Here is a 20,199-nt window from a genome sequence, read left to right as displayed (position 1 = left end):
GTGTAGGCTCCCATTACTGGGTGGTTTAATACAAACATAGACCATCGTGCCCACAAGTAAACATCCCCCAGAGAAGATGGGCGGATTGGAGTCAGCTGGAAAGAAAACAGTTCAAAATGCAGCTTTGATAACGTAATCCTGTTGAATTCTGACAAATGTACAGATGCTTCATTAAGACCTCACTCAACTGTGTCAGCCAGTGGAAGAAGCTGTCTCCTATAAGATCCTTCGTGTGATGTGATATATGGCAGGGGAGGTATTGGGCTTAGAGATGCAATTAAGCAAATACATTTTGAACTAAACAAGGATAAAAATGACACTGTGGGTAGGATATGCATTGTAGATGTTTAATAAAGTCTTTGAGCACATCTAGTCTCAAGCTTCAAAGATCTGCTCATGTTGAGCTAACAAAGGTGCAATTTAGCAGATTTGCTTTAGATAAACTCTTAGAAGTCTATGTAGAGCATTTTTGTGTGTAACCAGCAAGAATTTGACTGGAAAAACCTCTTCCAATGATTTATTTTTAATGTAAAGTTAGTGAGTCGCCTTGACGTTCAGCTGTCCTCCTTTCTTTTTCTTGGCACATCTACTGCCAGCAAGCCCCTGGTCTTTTCATGTCTCCCGCAGTTTTATTTCCTGTGTTCCCCAGTTGGGTTGGTTACATTTCTTGTTCAGCTGACTGGAGCCCGTGTGTTGGAGGTTTCTGTTGTGGTATGCAGCGAGAGCCAAATTAACACTGCACGTTGCCATAAGAGAGCCCGAAGTACAACTAGTAACACAGAGCAGATGGATAGCAGGGTCTGGTTATATTAAAAGTATTTTCCACTGATGTTGCAAACGCCTCTTGAGATCACACATTGAGAGAAAAAAAAAATGAGCATGCGCTAGAGGAGAAACACAACTTAGACCTGTAAATATAAATCACAAACATGAATGCATCTTGACTCATTTATAACCGAAACTCTGTCGGTTTATTACAGCCTAACGTCCCATTATATTTTAAGAGAGAGCCGGTTACAGTGAATCCTTGTATTTTGCTTTGAATTGATAAATATTACATGACCCCGATTGGATTAAAAAAAAGAAAAAAGCTTTTACATTAACAGTATGTAATACAAAAAAAAACAACAACACGACTGCAAACACAAAGATGGTGAAGAACAAACTAGAAAAGCAATATGAGACACAGTGTAGGCACATGCACACACCAGCATGAAATGAAACCATGTGGGAGAGATTAGGGCTAGAGGAGCTGGAACTAACACATGCAAAAGCACAAACACACACACAGCTGAAAAGAGATGAGAGGGGTATGATTAGGGTGAAGACAACAGGAGGTCTGAGGAAGCATGTCAGACTGTAACCGTCTGTGGGAACTTACGCTAGAGGAGACAATAACGCCATTTTCCTGGCAGGACCCCTTACCTTGTCTGTAACATTAATGATGGGACTTCAATGTGGGGATTTTTATGAGACAGACCAACACCAAGCGGTGAGCAGCCGTGAAGTAAAGGGAAAAAAAGAATTTGTTTTTGTTTAAAAAAAGAAAAAACTGGCATCAATATTTACTTGGCCCCATTTACTGTGACAGAATTGATATGAAGATGGATAGAGTTACATAGGGCAACCTGCTAGAGGCTGCTAAAGACTTGGGGTTCAGGTTCACCAGGACAGCAACCCTAAATACAAGCATAGGTCCAACTAAATGGTTCAGATCAACTCATGCGTTAGAATGGCCCAGTCAAACTCTCCAGAGAATCTCCAGCAAGACTTGAAAACTGCTGTTCCCAGGATGCTCTCTGTTTATTCAGCTTGAGCTAAATGTTAGTTTCTACACCTGTAAAGCTGGGTTAGGTGAGGGCGGTGAGTTCAAACGCACACCACACCAGTCAGACTTTTATTAGTGAAAATGAACAGCTTCTTTATGCACTAGTTCAATCCCAATGAAATGCTCTGACGTTTGTTGTGGTAACCTAAAAACGTGCATTAAAGTTAAACCAACATGAAGGCACAGAAAGAGTTTATACTAAATACGCTAAATTAAATTTGAACCAAGGTGGTAGAATTATGTTTTTGTCCAGAGTTAAAAACCAAGACAACAAAGAATTTCAGGCTAAAGTCTCTGCCAGCACAGCGAGCTTCTGCTCTTTTCAGCTGACGAAACAAGATTTACTTCTGCAATGGAATAAGAATTGCCTTTACTCAGCTTTGTGATTTTTTTCAGATCTAAAACGGCATGCAGACATAAATAAAGCATTTTTAACAAAGTTTTGAGGACTGAAAAAGAAACACGCATCTTGAGTATGTTATGAGTTAGCACCACCGGCTTCGCAGATGTTTTCTCTAGGATTCGGTCGTGTCACTTCAAATGCAAGAGAAGAACAAAGCTGAAGAGTTACTGACAGCTGTTTTCTGTAAGTGCATTTTCACTTCTGTTCTCCTGTAAAGTGGGACGTTCATGCTTTGGGCATCGCTTTCGACACCTACTCCCCCCTCTTTTAATCCCAGCCGGGCGGCTCAGATCTGCAGTAAGTGCGGTTTTACTTAAAAACAAACACACAACACATCACATCAGGTATACTTTGCAGGCAAGCAGAAATAACCAGGGTTAAAAAATTGCTCTTAAATGTTCTGACATGTGACAAACATTCAGCTCACGGATCTGCTACAAACCTGGATCTTATCTCAACCCCAAACATTACAGCTGGACCTTCTTTTTAAAAATACTGTGTTTTTTTAAGGTGAGAATGGTGCTAACACTTTAGATTATAATAAGAAGTGAAACAGCCGCGAGTTTCTGTTAAACGTACAGGACGTTACTGACATTTGAGAAGATTTTCCCAGAGAGAGAATGCTTCCTTGCAGATATTAAATCCTGTTTATTGCTGGCTTTCATAGCATTTTAAAATCATCCTTAATAGATTCTGATGTGATCCTTAAAAATCTGAAGGGTTAGTCCAATTTTCAAGTTAATACCAAGGACCCTGCAGCTGCTCCTTGACTGCTCTTTTCTCATGCAAGGACATTATCAGTTTCCATGCAGCTTGATCTTTTGTGCTAAATAAGCTCACCGATGTTACTTCTGTTTCTAACACATAAAAACACATCAGCAGATATAAATAAAGTTTGCATAACCCTTTGATTTAATTTTCCTTGAGAATCCAAGAACTGCATAAAGAGAGACATGCAAAAATATTCTTTTACTAAGTGTGAAAACCCAATTTACATTCATGAAAAAAAAGCAATTGCAGAAAAACATTTAACACAGCAGCACCATCTCCTTCCAAAATGGTGCTTATGTTTTTCTTGGCGTTTGGAAATGCATGCAATATAAAAATGGGAACACATTTCTCCAGAGCTCTTCTTCCTTTTAAGGCCATTCTCAGGACCTTATCTATGTGTCCTGCAAAGATTAAACACCCAGAGAAAAGAGAGGGAGAGCCCTCAGAGCAACAATGCAACTAGCTTACTGAAGCAGCACTGCAAAGAGCAGGCTAAAATCTGCCAAAACACACACACACACACACACACACACACACACAACTCTGGGTCTATCATCAACCGAATTACCTCACGCACATGGTTAGGGCTGCAGCTGCCTGAGGGCTGCTAAATATAAAAGGCTCGAAAACACGCATGCGCACGCATGCAACGACTTTTTTCGTGGAGCTCTCCTTGCACCTGAAACCTGCACACATGATGAGGAGACTCAACTGTGCACATTATTGAAACTGACTGCCCTGGGTTGAGGATATTAAGGGGACAGGGTGTGCAAGCACATGGAGCCTCGCAGCTTTAATCCTATGAGAAGTCAGGCATGCTTTTCAGGCTTAAAAAAACTAAGAAAGAGAAAACATCCTGCTGGGTTGTTGTGAGATGAGGGTAATCCGACACTTCAGGTTCCCCATTCTTTCACAAGGAAATGCACCTAGTTGAGAAAAAACGTATTTTCTAAATGTGACCGTTTAATATTTGCAGATTAAGTAGGATTATTAGCTATGAATTCAAAAGTGGAAAGCTTGTGTCTGGCTGAAACAAACCCCAAACAAACAGGAAAGAGTGTGGGAGGTATATCTACACACCAAAGGGTAAAAGAATGCATAAAGGTTGCAGACGCTTTGATGTAACTGAGCAAAGAAATGCCACACTGGGAAAAAATTAAAGCTAAATTGATTTTTTTTTTTCTAACTGGTGCATTAGAAAAAACCGTGAACTGAAACAAGCAAAGGTAGATAAATACCTAATCTAACCTGACCTCCTGATGCCTTTTCACCTAAATTACTTCTTGACTCATTTTTGGCCTTTAACATTAAATGATTGAGGTTTTGACAGTTGCACCACACCGATCTGTGACTAGACAAGTTTAGAGTGAGCTCTCCAGCACCAAATCCTTCACAGAAAGCAAAGATGCAATGGAAACCAACCGAAAAACAAGCAGCTTTCTGAGGCAACACTAAATGTCATCGCAGCTTTTGTCTTGTTTTGTCATGTGGCGAGCTGTGCACCAAGACGCAGAGATGCAGCAAAGCATCATTTCTGACAAACAAACAATAACAGGCAGAGGAAAAGGATGATGTTTTTAAAAAGGAAGAGGGGAAAAACAACCTGCAACTAAAACAGCTGGAAACAGGGAGTGACTTTTTCTGACTACTTTATGTGTGGTTATGTTTGTGTTGATTTGGGGGTATACTGCATTCTCTGGCAAAGTTACATTACCAAGCCTTTTAAAGGCTCCTGCGGGTTTCCATCTTATTGTCACAAACAGATCTGCAGCCTTATCTCGCACAGATGTGAAAACACAAGATGAGGAACCTGTAAGATGCTAAAGGGCTTGGTGGCATGCACTTCTGAGAAACACAAAAGCTTTTTGAGAAATGCCAACGCAGAATCTGATCAAGCAGAATCCTGTGAAACATCTGTACCGAGAACAGCCCAAACAAGCATTGTTCAGATATTGACAACGAAACCTAGAAGTGGTGTCGTGTTGCTGAACACCTGCTTGTTAAACCTGAAATCAACCGATAAGTGTGTGTGTGGCTGCTTTGGGATTTGCGTCGAATCAGTACAAAATCACCTTCCTGCACTGAAGAAAAAGTAGAGCAATAGCTGTGCAAAGATTCGCGGTTTCTTTACAGCTTACCTAGGACACTTGCTAGTTAAACCAAGACACGATTGTTGAACACAATTTTGAGGGAGAAAAACCAGAAAAACAATCTACTGGTCCAAATTTACATGAACAAAAAAGAGAGTTTTAATCAGAGTACGTCCGAGCAACGGTCATGTTCGTTTTCTACGAAGAGGAAACAGCTGATCAGTTGTGTCAGCGCCCACATATGTCCTTTAACGTTTTTTTCTTTTTTTTTTCCAGTAAAAGCTGTAAACCACCTGCAGCAAGTGTGAAAAACCTCAACATGCATGTCAATGAAAACGTATCATGTGATTGCAGAAGTGGGATTTCCTGGCAACACTGCCAAGCACCTTCCATCATTTTCATAAAAGGTTTTACTGTAAATTACAAGGCATTGCTGATTACTTTAGAGCCACTGACCGCAGCCCTAAACACTTCCACATCTCATGTTTTCAGAGGAAAACTGTGAAACATGCAAACCTCACGTCTTCAACCACTGAGCTAAGAAAATATAGTTGTGTGAGAATTTTTTTTTTGTGGCTTTTTAACTTTAGTGTAGGGTCCATTCTAAAACCTTTTATACCCTTCGAACCTTTTAAAAAGTTTGTCATGTGACACGTTGTCATTGTTGGGATTTTATTTGTGTGGCACATAAATGTAAAGTGGAAGGAAAAGGAGACATGTTTTTCTTTTCCAGGTAATTTTCGCCCCTTTTACTCAGTTAACCCTTAAAATAAAAAATGTATTAATTAATTGCCTTCAAGGGTCACCTCATTACATAACACAGGAGAACAAATGGCCCTGTGAAGACCGTAGAACAATGACAGATCAGAGATTGGGGTTGGTAACTCTGGAGGAGCTGCACAGATCCACAGCTCTGCATGTTGAGCTCCCTCAGTTAAACAAGCAAAACGAACACCAACCCCACAGTAAAATGAGGTGATGGCAGCAATCTTGAAAATTGATGTTTAAAGATGCTCTCCATCAACTCTGGTTGAGCGTGAGCCATTTCATAAAGAAAGAAAAAACAATTCAGTCTCTAGATGTGCAAAGCTGATGGAGACAGATCCCCAAAGACTTGCAGCTGTGATTGCAGTGAAAGGTGGTTCCACAAAGTATAAAATATATAAAAACCATGTTTCATTTTTCCATCCAATACAAAAATCTACACTACTTAATGTGGCTCTGTCACATAAAATCACCATAAAATATAATATATAGAGTTGTAACGTGACAAAATGCCACAAATTTAATAGATGTGAGTCCTATATATCGTGTGGTGAATACAGAAATTTAAAAGGTGGTTGGGAATGTAAATCCTACCTTTGGGGGATCATACAGCTCCAGCTGGTACCTCTCGTTTCCTGCTCTACCCACTTCACTTTGAGTGTCTCTGATCCTCCTGACCAGCAGGCGGCAGCGTTGCCAGTGGGGCTGAGAGTCTGAGATAGTGTCATCCACCAGCACGTACTTGAGCTGGCCCTCTTTGCAGCAGCCGCTCACTTCCAGCCTCTTGAACCTCATGCTTTTGCTGCGTAACCAACGAAAACCCTCCAGGAGGTGTGAGACCACTCTGGGCCGATGTAAAGTGGCTGGGACGGTGGCCTCCGGGTTCTGCAGAGAGGACGAGTGGGAGAAAGAGGATGAGCCTTCCTCCACTCTGTCACCATTGTTTGGGAGACTGTTATTGGTGGTGATGGTGGTAGGGTAGGGATTGGTAGGAGACAGGTCCTGGGATGAGTGGGAGCTGTGGGAATGCCGTTTCTGGAAAATCCGTCGTACTGTCCTTTGGATCTGGCTGACAGGAAAATGCGTGACATCGCTGTGTCCAGGATTTGACACCAAGGAGTCCGAGGAATGCCGCTCAGATGGCTGATAGCGATCAGTGCCAGAGATGTCGTCACTGCTGTGGCTTTGAAAGAGCTGCGACCCGCCGCCGATGCTACGAGACCCTGAAAAGGAGTTTCTTGCGGCACATCTCAGCAGCTGCTCCTGCTCCTGACGCACCACCACTGGCTCCACTTTTGGTACCACAGATATTGACGCGGCTCCTCCGCTCGGCCGCCCCGCTTCCCGATAGTCCTGCGAAAGGGAAGAGATACGCAACCGGCTGATCAAGGCGTGCGGCGAGGAAGAAGAAGCGGGAGGAGTTGTGGCGGAGGCACTAGCGGAGGCAATTGGGCATGGGCTCTGGCTGAGTGGACTGCCATCTTTGCCGACTTCACAGCAGAAGTGGTGCTGGAAGAGGTCGGTAAAGTGCTTGGAAAAGGTTTCTGGCGGGACCAGCTCATGCTGCGGACGCTCACTGGCAAAGCTCCGGTAATGTCCAGCCAGCTGTCGTGCTGTTGCGATGGCATGCAGCTCGCAGAACTCCCACCAGCCTCTCGGTGGCGCCGCTACACTTGGACCTCCTCCTGCTGAAGTGGTGTTGGCTGGATGGATAGTGTTACCATTCATTGCAGTAACCAAACTGGCAGGGAATCACTGCTGACAGACAGAACAGGTTGAGGGGGAGAGAAAAAGAAAAATGATTTACTTGAGAACAGCTGGAGGTCAATTAGAAGCACATAAATACGGGCCTGTGAAAAAAAGATTTCTTCTGTTTCTGCTTTTAATGTCACATTTAAATGTTTCAGATCGCCAAACTAATTTTAGATGTCTTGCCCATCTCTCCACCCCACTTCCTGTCTGCCTACTTTGGAAAAACAACATAAACTACTAGTTTCAACACTAGTGCTGCAAAAAAGATGCGAAAAATCACGTTTCAAGTGACGAATTGAAAGTTTGTCAAACAAACCTGAAGCTATGTGAAGAAACTATTTGCCATCTAAACATAACAACTGGTTTTGCCCACTCGTCTTTGCATAATTGTTTTAATTCAGCCAAAATGGAGGGTTATCAAGCATGAACAGACTGTTTAAGGTCATGCCAAAGCATATTAATCTATTCAAGTCCAGATTTTGAGTAGGCCACTAAAATGGGAGCTGGAGGTTACAGTCACGAACTGATGGGCGAACCATCTCCTTCAGGAGTTTTTGCAATAGGGCAGAATTCATGGTCAAGTCAACAACGCTGAGCTTTCACTGCAGCAAGTGAGTTCTGCAATGCCTTAGATGTTGTTCTTGGTGCTATGGAGGTAATTTTAGTAGGCCGGGAAGGTTCCATGTTTGCATTATTTGAGGATAATGGCTCTCACTGTGGTTCACTGAAGTCCCAAAACCCTAGAAATGACTTTCTTACAGATAGATTTCAATAGCTTTGTTTCTCATCTGTTCTTGACCTTCTTTGGATCAATGCATGATGTGCTGCGTTTTGAAATCTTTTAGCCTACTTCATGTTGTCAGGCAGGTTCTGTTTCAGTGAGTTCCTCTCTTTACCTTTGTGTCAGACATTACTTTCCACAAAGGGCCAAATTCAAACTTTGAAGTGTGACAAAAAAGCAAAAACAACAGGAATCTGTAAGGGGGCCAATACATTTTAAAAACCCTGCAGTTTAGAACAAAATATAATTAAATCTGTGTAATGGTGGATGTTGTACACTAACCAGCACACTAAAAATAAAATTAGTAATTACAGCCAAAGGATTTTTTTTTACTGGTCCACGGCGGCTGATTTTATCAGTGCTCAGTCTTTCAGAACCAGTAACTGGATTACATGGGCCTCCAAAAAAATCTCAGTCAATCGACCCTTCTAGGATTATTCTTGTAGATAAGGATGGCCAATGTTCACTCAAAGGGGCGTGTATTACCCTTCACTTGGTAGAAAACCAGCTGAATGAATGAAAAACTGGAAAACACAGCATATATATACAGGTCCTTCTCAAAATATTAGCATATTGTGATAAAGTTCATTATTTTCCATAATGTCATTATGAAAATTTAACATTCATATATTTTAGATTCATTGCACACTAACTGAAATATTTCAGGTCTTTTATTGTCTTAATACGGATGATTTTGGCATACAGCCCATGAAAACCCAAAATTCCTATCTCACAAAATTAGCATATTTCATCCGACCAATAAAAGAAAAGGGTTTTTAATACAAAAAACGTCAACCTTCAAATAATCATGTACAGTTATGCATTCAATACTTGGTCAGGAATCCTTTGGCAGAAATTACTGCTTCAATGCGGCGTGGCATGGAGGCAATCAACCTGTGGCACTGCTGAGGTCTTATGGAGGCCCAGGATGCTTCGATAGCGGCCTTTAGCTCATCCAGAGTGTTGGGTCTTGAGTCTCTCAACATTCTCTTCACAATATCCCACAGATTCTCTATGGGGTTCAGGTCAGGAGAGTTGGCAGGCCAATTGAGCACAGTGATACCATGGTCAGTAAACCATTTACCAGTGGGTTTGGCACTGTGAGCAGGTGCCAGGTCGTGCTGAAAAATGAAATCTTCATCTCCATAAAGCTTTTCAGCAGATGGAAGCATGAAGTGCTCCAAAATCTCCTGATAGCTAGCTGCATTGACCCTGCCCTTGATAAAACACAGTGGACCAACACCAGCAGCTGACACGGCACCCCAGACCATCACTGACTGTGGGTACTTGACACTGGACTTCTGGCATTTTGGCATTTCCTTCTCCCCAGTCTTCCTCCAGACTCTGGCACCTTGATTTCTGAATGACATGCAGAATTTGCTTTCATCCGAAAAAAGTACTTTGGACCACTGAGCAACAGTCCAGTGCTGCTTCTCTGTAGCCCAGGTCAGGCGCTTCTGCCGCTGTTTCTGGTTCAAAAGTGGCTTGACCTGGGGAATGCGGCACCTGTAGCCTATTTCCTGCACACGCCTGTGCACGGTGGCTCTGGATGTTTCTACTCCAGACTCAGTCCACTGCTTCCGCAGGTCCCCCAAGGTCTGGAATCGGCCCTTCTCCACAATCTTCCTCAGGGTCCGGTCACCTCTTCTCGTTGTGCAGCGTTTCTGCCGCACTTTTTCCTTCCCACAGACTTCCCACTGAGGTGCCTTGATACAGCACTCTGGGAACAGCCTATTTGTTCAAAAATGTCTTTCTGTGCCTTACCCTCTTGCTTGAGGGTGTCAATAGTGGCCTTCTGGACAGCAGTCAGGTCGGCAGTCTTACCCATGATTGGGGTTTTTAGTGATGAACCAGGCTGGGAGTTTTAAAGGCCTCAGGAATCTTTTGCAGGTGTTTAGAGTTAACTCGTTGATTCAGATGATTAGGTTCATAGCTCGTTTAGAGACCCTTTTAATGATATGCTAATTTTGTGAGATAGGAATTTTGGGTTTTCATGAGCTGTATGCCAAAATCATCCGTATTAAGACAATAAAAGACCTGAAATATTTCAGTTAGTGTGCAATGAATCTAAAATATATGAATGTTAAATTTTCATCATGACATTATGGAAAATAATGAACTTTATCACAATATGCTAATATTTTGAGAAGGACCTATATATATATATAGATTACTGTTTGGGACGGGGAAAATTCGGAAAGTTCAATATGGGACTATTAAACGAGCTCTCAACCGTGCTGACTAAAGTGTTTGAAATAATTGATAATGAATGAGGCCCCCGACTGAGGAAGTACAGTTCAAAACTTCTCAATCAACCGCATTGCACGCAGAAGCATCTGTGTGTTTCTGTATTTACATGTGACCCGTTTCAGTCTTCCTTCTGCTTTCTCACCTCCCAATGTGTCATTGTTTCCTTAAAGCAGAAGACATCAGAACCATGATAGAAACTAAAGCCATTTAAAGAGTCTGATGTGAACCTCTTTAGAATACATCCAAGTTTATTTTTCAGACTACTAAGCTCCAAATAGGCTACTACGTTCATTTACTGCATTCTTAGAGTTTTATATCTTTCAATAATACTTAATATGCTAAAACTGATCTTTTAGTACAACATTGTTTACTTAGACAAACTGTGGCAAACGTTTTCATACTCCCTGAACCTTTTCTCACTAGTTTGTGTTACCACCACAAATTTCTGCTTTATTTTAAACACATAAAAAAAAGTTAGATAAAATCCAGTGCAAGCAGCTGCCTTTAGAGATAATTTAATCCGTAAACAGAGCCCTTCTGGATTTAAATTAATCTCAGTGTAAATCCAGATGTTCTATAAAGGCCTTCGAGGTTTGTTAGAGAACTTTAGTGAACAAACAGCATCATGAAGACCAAGGAACACAGCAGACTGGTAAGGGATCAAGTTGTAGCGAACTATAAAGTAGGTTTTGGTTATAAAACATGATCCTAGGTGTTGAACATGTCACAGGTCACATGTCACATCACCCAAGAATGGGAAGAGTATGGCACCACTACAAACCATGTGGGCGTCTACTGCTGTGAGACTCAATCTCCCTCCAACAGGCTGAATTTTAAAATGGCTTCGAACATCTCAGAGAGTCCTGTTCAACCATCCAGTGTGGCCCAACTGCATACCTACCAAGGCAAGGCCGTGAACCTAAATTGATCAGATAAGCATCCAGGAACTTAGGTGGGACAATCTGTCAACAGGACCACTGTTAGTTGTCCCTCCATAAATCTGGCCTCTACATAAAAAAACACTGTTGTAAGAATGCCAGAAGACATACTATTTGTAATACGCAAAAAGCCATGTAGGGTGGAAGGTGTGGAAGAAGGTGCTCTGCACAGACGAGACCGGAATTGAACGTTTGACCTACATGGAAACCACTTTGTGTACTAGAAAACCAGCACTGCACCGTACACTGAACATAACATCCAAATGGTGACACATGATGGTGGCTGCATCATGCTGTGGGGATGCTCCCCCTTCACGGGGACAGGGGAGCCTGTACAGAGTTTATTTGGAGATGGATCAGGCTAAATACAGGAAATAAAACCAGTTTGAAGCTGCAAAAGAATTGAAACTGGTGGCGGAGGTTCTGCTTAAAGCAGGACAACAACCCTAAATATACAGCCAAAACTACAATGGAATGATTTAGATCTAATCCTGACTGAGCTTGTGCTATCTAGCAAACAACATTTAGTAAAGATTTCAGTCTCTAGATCTGTAAAACTGCAGCTGAAGGTGGTTCTAACATGAATCTGTAAGGATTTTTACTCTCAAAGTTGCTTCTTGTTTTTATTAAAAAGCTTCCAGGCCTTTCTAAAGAGAGAAGTATGGTGAAAAATCAACATTCGTTTTTCTTAACTGATTACTATTATGACTAGTGTCTAAGAGTCCTGATTTCCCCTACAGCATCTGCTCCTGACTTGTGAACAGACATAAATCCAGCTTCAGCCAAATGTTTTCTTATGTAGCGTTATTTGAACAGGACTTAATAATTTCTTTGGCCGCATCTCATGCGGCCAAATGAAAACTACAGGAAGGGTATTAGTTGCTGTGACAGGTGAAATATTGTTTTAATGATAAGCAAGGGGCCGATCCGGTCCAAAAACTACAAAACAGACCCTGAATTTTCTTTTTGCCATCTTCCAGGGAACATCAGAACACTTACAGCTGAAAAGGATTCATTACTGCCCCCCCACTTCATTACGTGCCTAGAGTACATACCATTTCCTCCAGTAAAGCAGAGACGGCTGTATTTTAAATGCAGGAAGCATTCATGTGTGTTCAGGATAGTATAAGTGAAGATTTTGGGGGGGGGGGGGTACCACAACAAACAAGAGGGGAGGGAGAGGTGGTAGTGGGGGGGTGAGTCGTTGTGGTCCAGACAAACATGGAGCAGCTTGTCTCGTTATCTTGTGGCCGATCTCTGTGCCTAGCCCGAGTGGCAACATTCACAGTCAAAAACGTGTAAAAACTTTGGTTAAAGTCTTATAATAAAACTACAATGTTTTCCTTGAGTGTCGCCAAATCCACCTAGGGACACGTGCGTCAATGAGGCTGTGCAAACTTGGCATCGTGAAACATTGCGTCACAACGGTTCCTGGATGTGTCCTGTCACAACAACTAATACCCTTCCTGTAGTTTTCAAAGCATGCTCAGTGCGTGCCCCCCGTGCGTCCCCCCCCCCCAGGAGCTTGTTTCTATCTGCCAGGCCAGCCCAGGGATGACTCAGCATTGGTCGACTACAGAACATGCACACACGCTCGTGCACAGAAACACACTTCCTCTCGCCGTATCCCTCAGGGGGCTCAGCCCGTCTCTGTTCCCAGGGTTTTCCTTTTCTTTTCATCTTCTCGGTTCTCTGGCATGAGGATCGCCAGATGTGTGCGGATCCTCGCTTCCCTTTATCTTTACATCGACCAAGGGCCACAGGGAGAACAAAACAGGCTAAAACAGCTTTGTTATTCTTTCTCTGCTATTATCCAGGAACTCTAACCTTACGTTGGTACTATATTATGGTTCTGTGAATCAACATTCAGCTGGAGATGACATAATAAAACTACATAGGCAAGTTTAAACATATGAAACTGGAAAACAATCCAGCAGGACATGAGTCAATACCTAACCATTCCTTCCTTTCTTTCACCCTCATCTTCTGTTCCTCTATGTGCTACCACACTGATCACGCCTTTCATGTCATTTAAAGAAATCTGGCTCTGTTTTCCTCCACCATGGACGGCACGAGGAGCCAAAGAAACCGCTGCATGGATCAACCTGTGGAAAAGCTGCCTAACACTGAAATCTGCTCTTCTCTAGGCGAGAAGAAATAAACGCAGTCTGACTTTGAAAGGAATGATTCAGGAGTCCAACCTCTGCTGTTCCAGAGACAGAACAGCGCTGGTCCAATTTGCCCTTTCGTACCCTCATTTCATACCCAAGTGAGGCCATTTTGTCCCTTCAAACTAAACAAACCCCCCTAAACCATAGCATACCAGTTCACTTCTTTTTATAGTACAAATATCAATGTTTGCACCACTGCAATCCCAAAGGATTTCTTGGGGGCATTATTTCATAGGTCAAAATAATTGCATGCAAATATTATTTTTGGCCAAATTGGACTTTTGCTGCCCTTGATGTCCACACCCAGGACAGACTGTAGTGGCCAGGATCCCAAACCTCACAGCTAGTGGTGGGGACGTTAAGGTGTTGGAAAAGAAGAAGAATTACTTCCCAGTTGCATGCTCTCCTCATATCTCACAGCCCAACTTAAAAAAGTCATTGTAATCAAAAATTAAATCATGCCAGCGATGAAATATTTCTATTTGAAGAACCTGATTTTAATCAAGCTGGAAAGAAACGGGATGTGTGAAACACACCTGAACTGATCTCGTACGCATGAGGAACCCCTCCACACTTCAGCACGCAGAGATGATTTGCAATAGAAACCTTGAATCGGCCTCAGAACATACTGGTGTGACGATCGTGTGACGGTGCAGCATGATTAGAGGTTCTAGTATTCTGGCTGCGGCTCACTGGGAACAGAGCCTGGTAGCAGGTGAATGCATCCAGTACCATCTCGGACAGTAGCTTTGAGCAAAAAAGACAGCAGGAAGGAAATTTCACTTATTTAATGGAAAAAGCAATAAGTTAAAGTCCACAAAGACTGAGGCTTACACAACACGTAGATAATTATCAGTGCGACTGGTGAAAGCCCAACTGCAGGGAGGTCCTATTTATATCTGCAGAACCCGGTATCAGTTCTCACACACCACTATGTGCTCCCTGTCGTCCTCGGTTGGGAACAGTTTGTTTGATGCAGCGAGAGTACACGCACACACAAACACACACACACACACACAGACACACACATGCAGACACACACACACACACACACACACACACAGAGACACACACATGCAGACACAAACACACACACACACACAGACACACACATGCAGACACACACACACACACACACACACTTGTGGTCTCTGAGCTTTCAGGTCAAATATTCATAGATCATGACTGCATGCTGAGTGTCATGCAGAAGCAGCTTGTGATGCATTGTTTCTCATAATAATGCAAAATAATTAAATTACTCAACTTTTTTTCAGGTATATAAGCATATTTCTATTAATCTGCACAACAAAATACTTCGTTTATAACTATGATGGCTTAATTTTCAAAGTCACTGCGGTGTTCTCAAAATTACCAATACAACGATGGCTGCTTATGTGTTGGATTAATGCTAACTTTGATTATCCTCCATCTGTTTTAGCACAATGTTGAATATTTCATGATGGTTATACTGTATTAAACTTTAAGGTCTGCTTTATAAATGGTCCAGTTTTAACTTGCCAGACCTGGTCTCTGTGATCTCTTTAAATGTTGCCAAAACTGTTATTAGATCAATAACAGCATCATGATGAAGAAGTATTTGTTGTACATTTTCACAAGTACAAAATATATTTTTAATAATAGGATTGTGTTTATGCATGGAGAAACACATAGATAGGATCAACAGCAGGTTCCCTACAAATTTTCATACATTTCCATGTTTTTCATCAGTTTTCATTAACTGTACTGTATTCATTCTAACATTTACTGATGGGGTTTGATTATCTTTGTGTTTTACAAATTAAGGAACAACACAGTTGGTTTTCAGAATTGGGGTAAAGGGCTATTTCACAGCTTTTCAGGCATCTATACCAAGTCAGATCTACAGCCTTCAGACTTGCTAGCCCTAGATTAGCTTTCATCATATGTAGATTTTTTAAATCATATTTTGAGATCTGTGATTGATGTTTTATTTTTATATGTGTTTGTTTGCAAGAAAGTCTAAAAAAATAAGACGGGAAGGCAAACCCAGCCTGAAAACAGATTCTGCTTCAACCCCTGACCTTTCTTCAAACAACAAAAATTATTTTTGGCCTGGATAAGATCTTAAGTTGTGATACACCAAATCGATTATAAAAGGTTGTCATTTACACATAAATTAATGTAAAAGTTCTATATTTTTCAAAATGTTCTATATTTATTTTCGATGGATGGATGGATGGATGGATGAGTCAAATTCAATACTTAGATTTCCATTCTGCTGATTTGTTAGGAACAGAGAAAGTTCAAGCAGTGTAATAAACAAGTATTTCTACATTTTACAAAGCAGTATAAGGATTTCTCCCCCCTTTTTCCCCTCTAAGAAAAAAACTAATCCCAAAGACCCAGCTTGCATCTCAGAGAGCACTGTTTGGTGGTTCACTCCTGCCAAAATGGGATGTGCTCCTAATTGAGATCATTCATTAGGTAAAATGCAATTTACAACAAGCCACATCCGTCTGACCTTTTTATAGCTCCGGCCTTGTTGCAGCGATTGGCCGGATTCAATCTGTTGCATATGACTCAATTAATCTGCATGGCATCAAGGCCCGCTTAGACATCAAACGCTCCAGTTTTTCCCGTAAAAACACATGGGGGGCGGGGGGGAATAATCATTTTAAAAAATGCAGTAACATGTGCTTCACAGGCCCTGGATCAAAAAGAAAATTTTATTAGCGCCTCTGAATTTTCAGTCTGTGAATCACAAAATGAATCAGAGCTGTGGATAAATTTACAGAGAAGGGAGAGAGCTGGTGATTGTGTCAGAGTGGGAGTTGTTCAAAGACAAAAAAAGAAAAAGGCTGGAAGGAGAGGGGGATATTAAGCATGAAAAGGAAGAGGAGGAGACGGAGGAACAAAAATCACAAGGACGGATAGAAATAATGAGAGGGCAGGCAGGAAGTAAGAATAAGAGGCAGGAAAGGAGCCGACAGCGGAGCGGAGATGGCGCCAAGTTTGCGGGTAAAGGTCCAGGTGGCAGAGCAAGAGAGGAACAGAGACTAAAGGATCTCAACTCTGCTCTTTCTGGGCAGCAATCACAGAAACAGGAAGCCCTGCCCTGCCCTGGCAAGCAGCAACCAGTGTACACAAGCAACAGTGCTGTATGCACACACTCATACAAAGCACACCAGACTGCGCTGTCGTGTCAGGGTCGGGGAGATGATTCAAGAGCCGCTAAAGGAAGACCTTTTGTGCTGAACGTTATAAAAACAAGCACTGCTTGTAAAAACTCCTCCTGTTACATTTGTTCACTGTAATAATAAAGACAGTGTGGAAGGATTATTATATGAAAACATCACATCAACCGCTTCCTCTTGCAAAGGCCAGAACAACATCTGGGATAATAACCCAACTAAAACCCTAAAAGTTTCTTTAATATTTAGAAGATCTTGTATGACTTTAGCTTTTTTATTGAAGCTAACACAGATGGACCGTTGTTTTAAGCTCCATCTAAAGTGTAGTCTGCAAAAATAACACGGTAAAGCTTAACCTCATCTGACCAGTTTATATGCATGAGGTTAATGACTATTGTTCTAAGCTAACTGGCTGCTAAAGCAGAGATTAGGGTTCTAAATAGGGTCGCACTATATTTGAAAAACATGAAATTTAGCGGTTGCACAAGGTTATACGGTGAAATGAAGTGGGAACAGACTCACGCATGCGCTATAGCCGACATAAAAACCACACGGAGGGAGCCCAAATGTCAGTCAAAGGGCCGCTACGCTCATAAAAAATGAGCATATCGGCCTAATTTCAGCATAGCGGTGGCAACTTTTGGCGTAGCAGCCCGCTATGGTGAAATGCGCTGGCGAGAACCCTGTTTCAATGCATGGTACCTGAAATATAACAGCCTAACAAACACTGAAACCCAATATGTCTCAAACATTTCAAATCTGCATTCATATCTCCAGCTTTTCATGAATCTGGCATAAATCAAGTCGGAGTAACAGATGCCAAAACTCTGACACCATGTCAAGGGTATGGAAGTGTGACAGCACATCTGCCTTGCTTGGAAAAGTACTGCAAATGCTCTACGTACGGGAATGACTAAAGAGTAACAACAGTGCATGGGACAGCACTTATATAAACAGAAAACCTAACCGATCCCTGAATACCAAAGTGCCATGAGCAAAGTTATGAAAAGAAAGATTAAAAACCTAAAAAAGCAGGCATGTAGTTGCTACAAAAATAAGCTAGGTGAACAAGTCTCAGTAGGAGGAATAGTTGCAGCGGGCTGCACTGTTGCCTCACAGCAAGAAGGTCTTGCGTTTAAATACCCACCAGGGCTTTAATGTGCTGAGTGGCATATTTTCCCCACAGCATGCAAGTCAGCTGTAGTGGTCACTCTAAAGTGCCCTTAGGTACAAGAGTGTTCATGCATGGTTGTCTGTCCAGTGTTTCTCTGTGTTGCCCAGTGATGGACTGGTGACCCCTTCTCTAGCCCGCTGACCCCCTGAGACCATTCAAAGGTCACCCAGGTGGAGAAAATTGCTGAATGGAGAAAACAAGTTGTAAAGTGTGACCAACATGTCTTTTTATCAAGGCTCTGGTATTTTCCAATCTCTTGGATTATACACAGAGGTTTCTCAAGCTTAATGAATTATTTTAGCTTAATAGATCATTTAGGTGAGAACCTACACATGCACGGGGAGAACATGCAAACTCCATGCAGAAAGACCCCCGGCCGGGAGTCGAACCCAGGACCTTCTTTCTGCAAGGTACCGAACGCGGATTCTGCGAATATTTCGCCTCATTTGTGTGCTTTTGCCCGCTTGACATTCCGCGTGAACTCTGCGTTGGCATTTGGCAACAGGCGGCAACGCTTCGCTGCGTCATCAAATAGGAGGAGCTTCCATCTGCTGCTTGCTGGTTTCAACTGAACATGGCGGACATGGATTTCACGGACCTAATTACGATGTTTTACCGTGGAGAGCTGAAAAATGCCGCCGACCTCAACGTCCCTGGGTTCACCAGATTCTTCAGGGACGGGAACAGTTCGAAGATTACCACCACCTACTCCAGGAGCTGCGTCTGGATGACGGTCGATTTCAGCAGTACTTCCATCTATCCAGGACCCAGTTCGAAGATCTGCTGTCCTGCGTTGGGAGACGAATCAGCCTCCGAGACACCAACTACCGGCATTATATCGCCGCTGCTGAACGCCTGTCCATCTGTCTTCGGTGAGTAAATAAATCTCAGCTCAATAAAAAAACAGCCGATTTTTAATGTCCACATCTCCTAAATATAAGATATTTGTGCCTAAACATAACCAGGCCAGGTCCTTTTTGTACTTGTCTCGGTAAAAGTAATTAGTTGAGTCATACAACTCTGGCTTGCCGCACACCGCCACTATGATCTGGTCCTCCATCTTCACTGACAACCGCTTGTTCTCCGCTGCAGTCCTTCACCCTATGTCACAGCCACATCCAGTCTCTGATTGGTTGACGCGACGCGAATTTAGGAAAAAGTTCAGATTTTTCAACTCGTCCATCGCTCTCGCTCTGCTCCTGCTTCGCTTGGCACGCCTTCCGTGCCGCGTCCTCGGGATCATTTGCACCGCGCCGCTACGCTCCTGAACGCGCCTCTACATAGGGATAACATGTAAATCGGCCGCTCCTTTCGCAGAAACCGCGTTCGGTGTGAACGCACCATTACAGTGATACCAAGTGTGCCGTGCAGACAAGAGAACTGACATCCACATGCTATTTTTCAAAAAGTTTACAACTGTGTGGCTTTTATATGTTTAGAGTTAAGTGCCAATCCAAAATACTGGAAATTACATCAAGCCGTGTGAAAATATAGCAAATACAGGCGTCAGAACTCAATGCATCACAAGGATTGAGTTCATGTTGAGTTTAAGAACTGGACCAAAGAGGCTTTCTTAGAATCATGCTCATTTGGTCGCTTTGGAGCCCCTGTAAAACATCCAGATACCCCGACACATCACACCCACTTTTAAGAAAACATTCTGACTAAGACTAAAGTAGATGAGTTGATGAATCAACCAATTTGGATTAGTTCCTTAGAAAAGTAACAAAAAAAGGTAATTGACTGTTGCCACGAGGTGAGGTTAGAAGAATGTGTCAATACAACCTTAAGGTTGTCCCCTTCTTGCAAAAGGAGTTTGTTCAAAAATGTTGGTATATATCATTTGTGTGGCTCCTGGGATATTTCAACAAAGGGCCAACATTTCAACCCTGTAGATGAATTCACTGGGCTACGTTAGGGGTGCCCAAGTCCAGTCCTCCAGAGCTCCTGCAACCTTTAGATGCATCCCTGACTCAAATGACTGAATTCCCTCATCAGGTTTCAGCTCTGCAGAGGCCTGCTAACGAACCATTAATTTGATTCAGGGAAAGATCTAAAAGCTGCAGGATAACAGCTCTGGAGGAATGGACTTGGGCGACATTAAGC

The 20,199-nt window shown here is 42.4% G+C and overlaps 1 protein-coding gene across 4 annotated transcripts in view; it reads right to left on the bottom strand.

Moving 5' to 3' along the window:
• Positions 1 to 20,199, bottom strand: part of sh2b3 (SH2B adaptor protein 3) — a 65,868-nt gene that overhangs the window by 37,184 nt on the left and 8,485 nt on the right. The window contains exons 2-3 of one of the 4 annotated variants that reach the window (XM_047382637.1): positions 14,286 to 14,496; positions 6,452 to 7,615 (exon numbers count right to left, since the gene is read on the bottom strand). In XM_047382637.1, coding sequence (XP_047238593.1) covers positions 6,452 to 7,585 — 1,134 coding nt within the window. In that variant the 5' untranslated portion in view covers positions 7,586 to 7,615; positions 14,286 to 14,496. The remainder of the gene's footprint in view (positions 1 to 6,451; positions 7,616 to 14,285; positions 14,497 to 20,199) is intronic. The other 3 variants (XM_047382638.1, XM_047382636.1, XM_047382635.1) reach the window with 3 other exon arrangements.

This window comes from Girardinichthys multiradiatus, chromosome 12 (genome assembly GCF_021462225.1).
Source record: "Girardinichthys multiradiatus isolate DD_20200921_A chromosome 12, DD_fGirMul_XY1, whole genome shotgun sequence".
NCBI classification, from domain to species: domain Eukaryota; kingdom Metazoa; phylum Chordata; class Actinopteri; order Cyprinodontiformes; family Goodeidae; genus Girardinichthys; species Girardinichthys multiradiatus.
The sequence above is the reverse complement of the archived record's forward strand: the minus strand, read 5'-3'. Positions and strand labels throughout refer to the sequence as shown.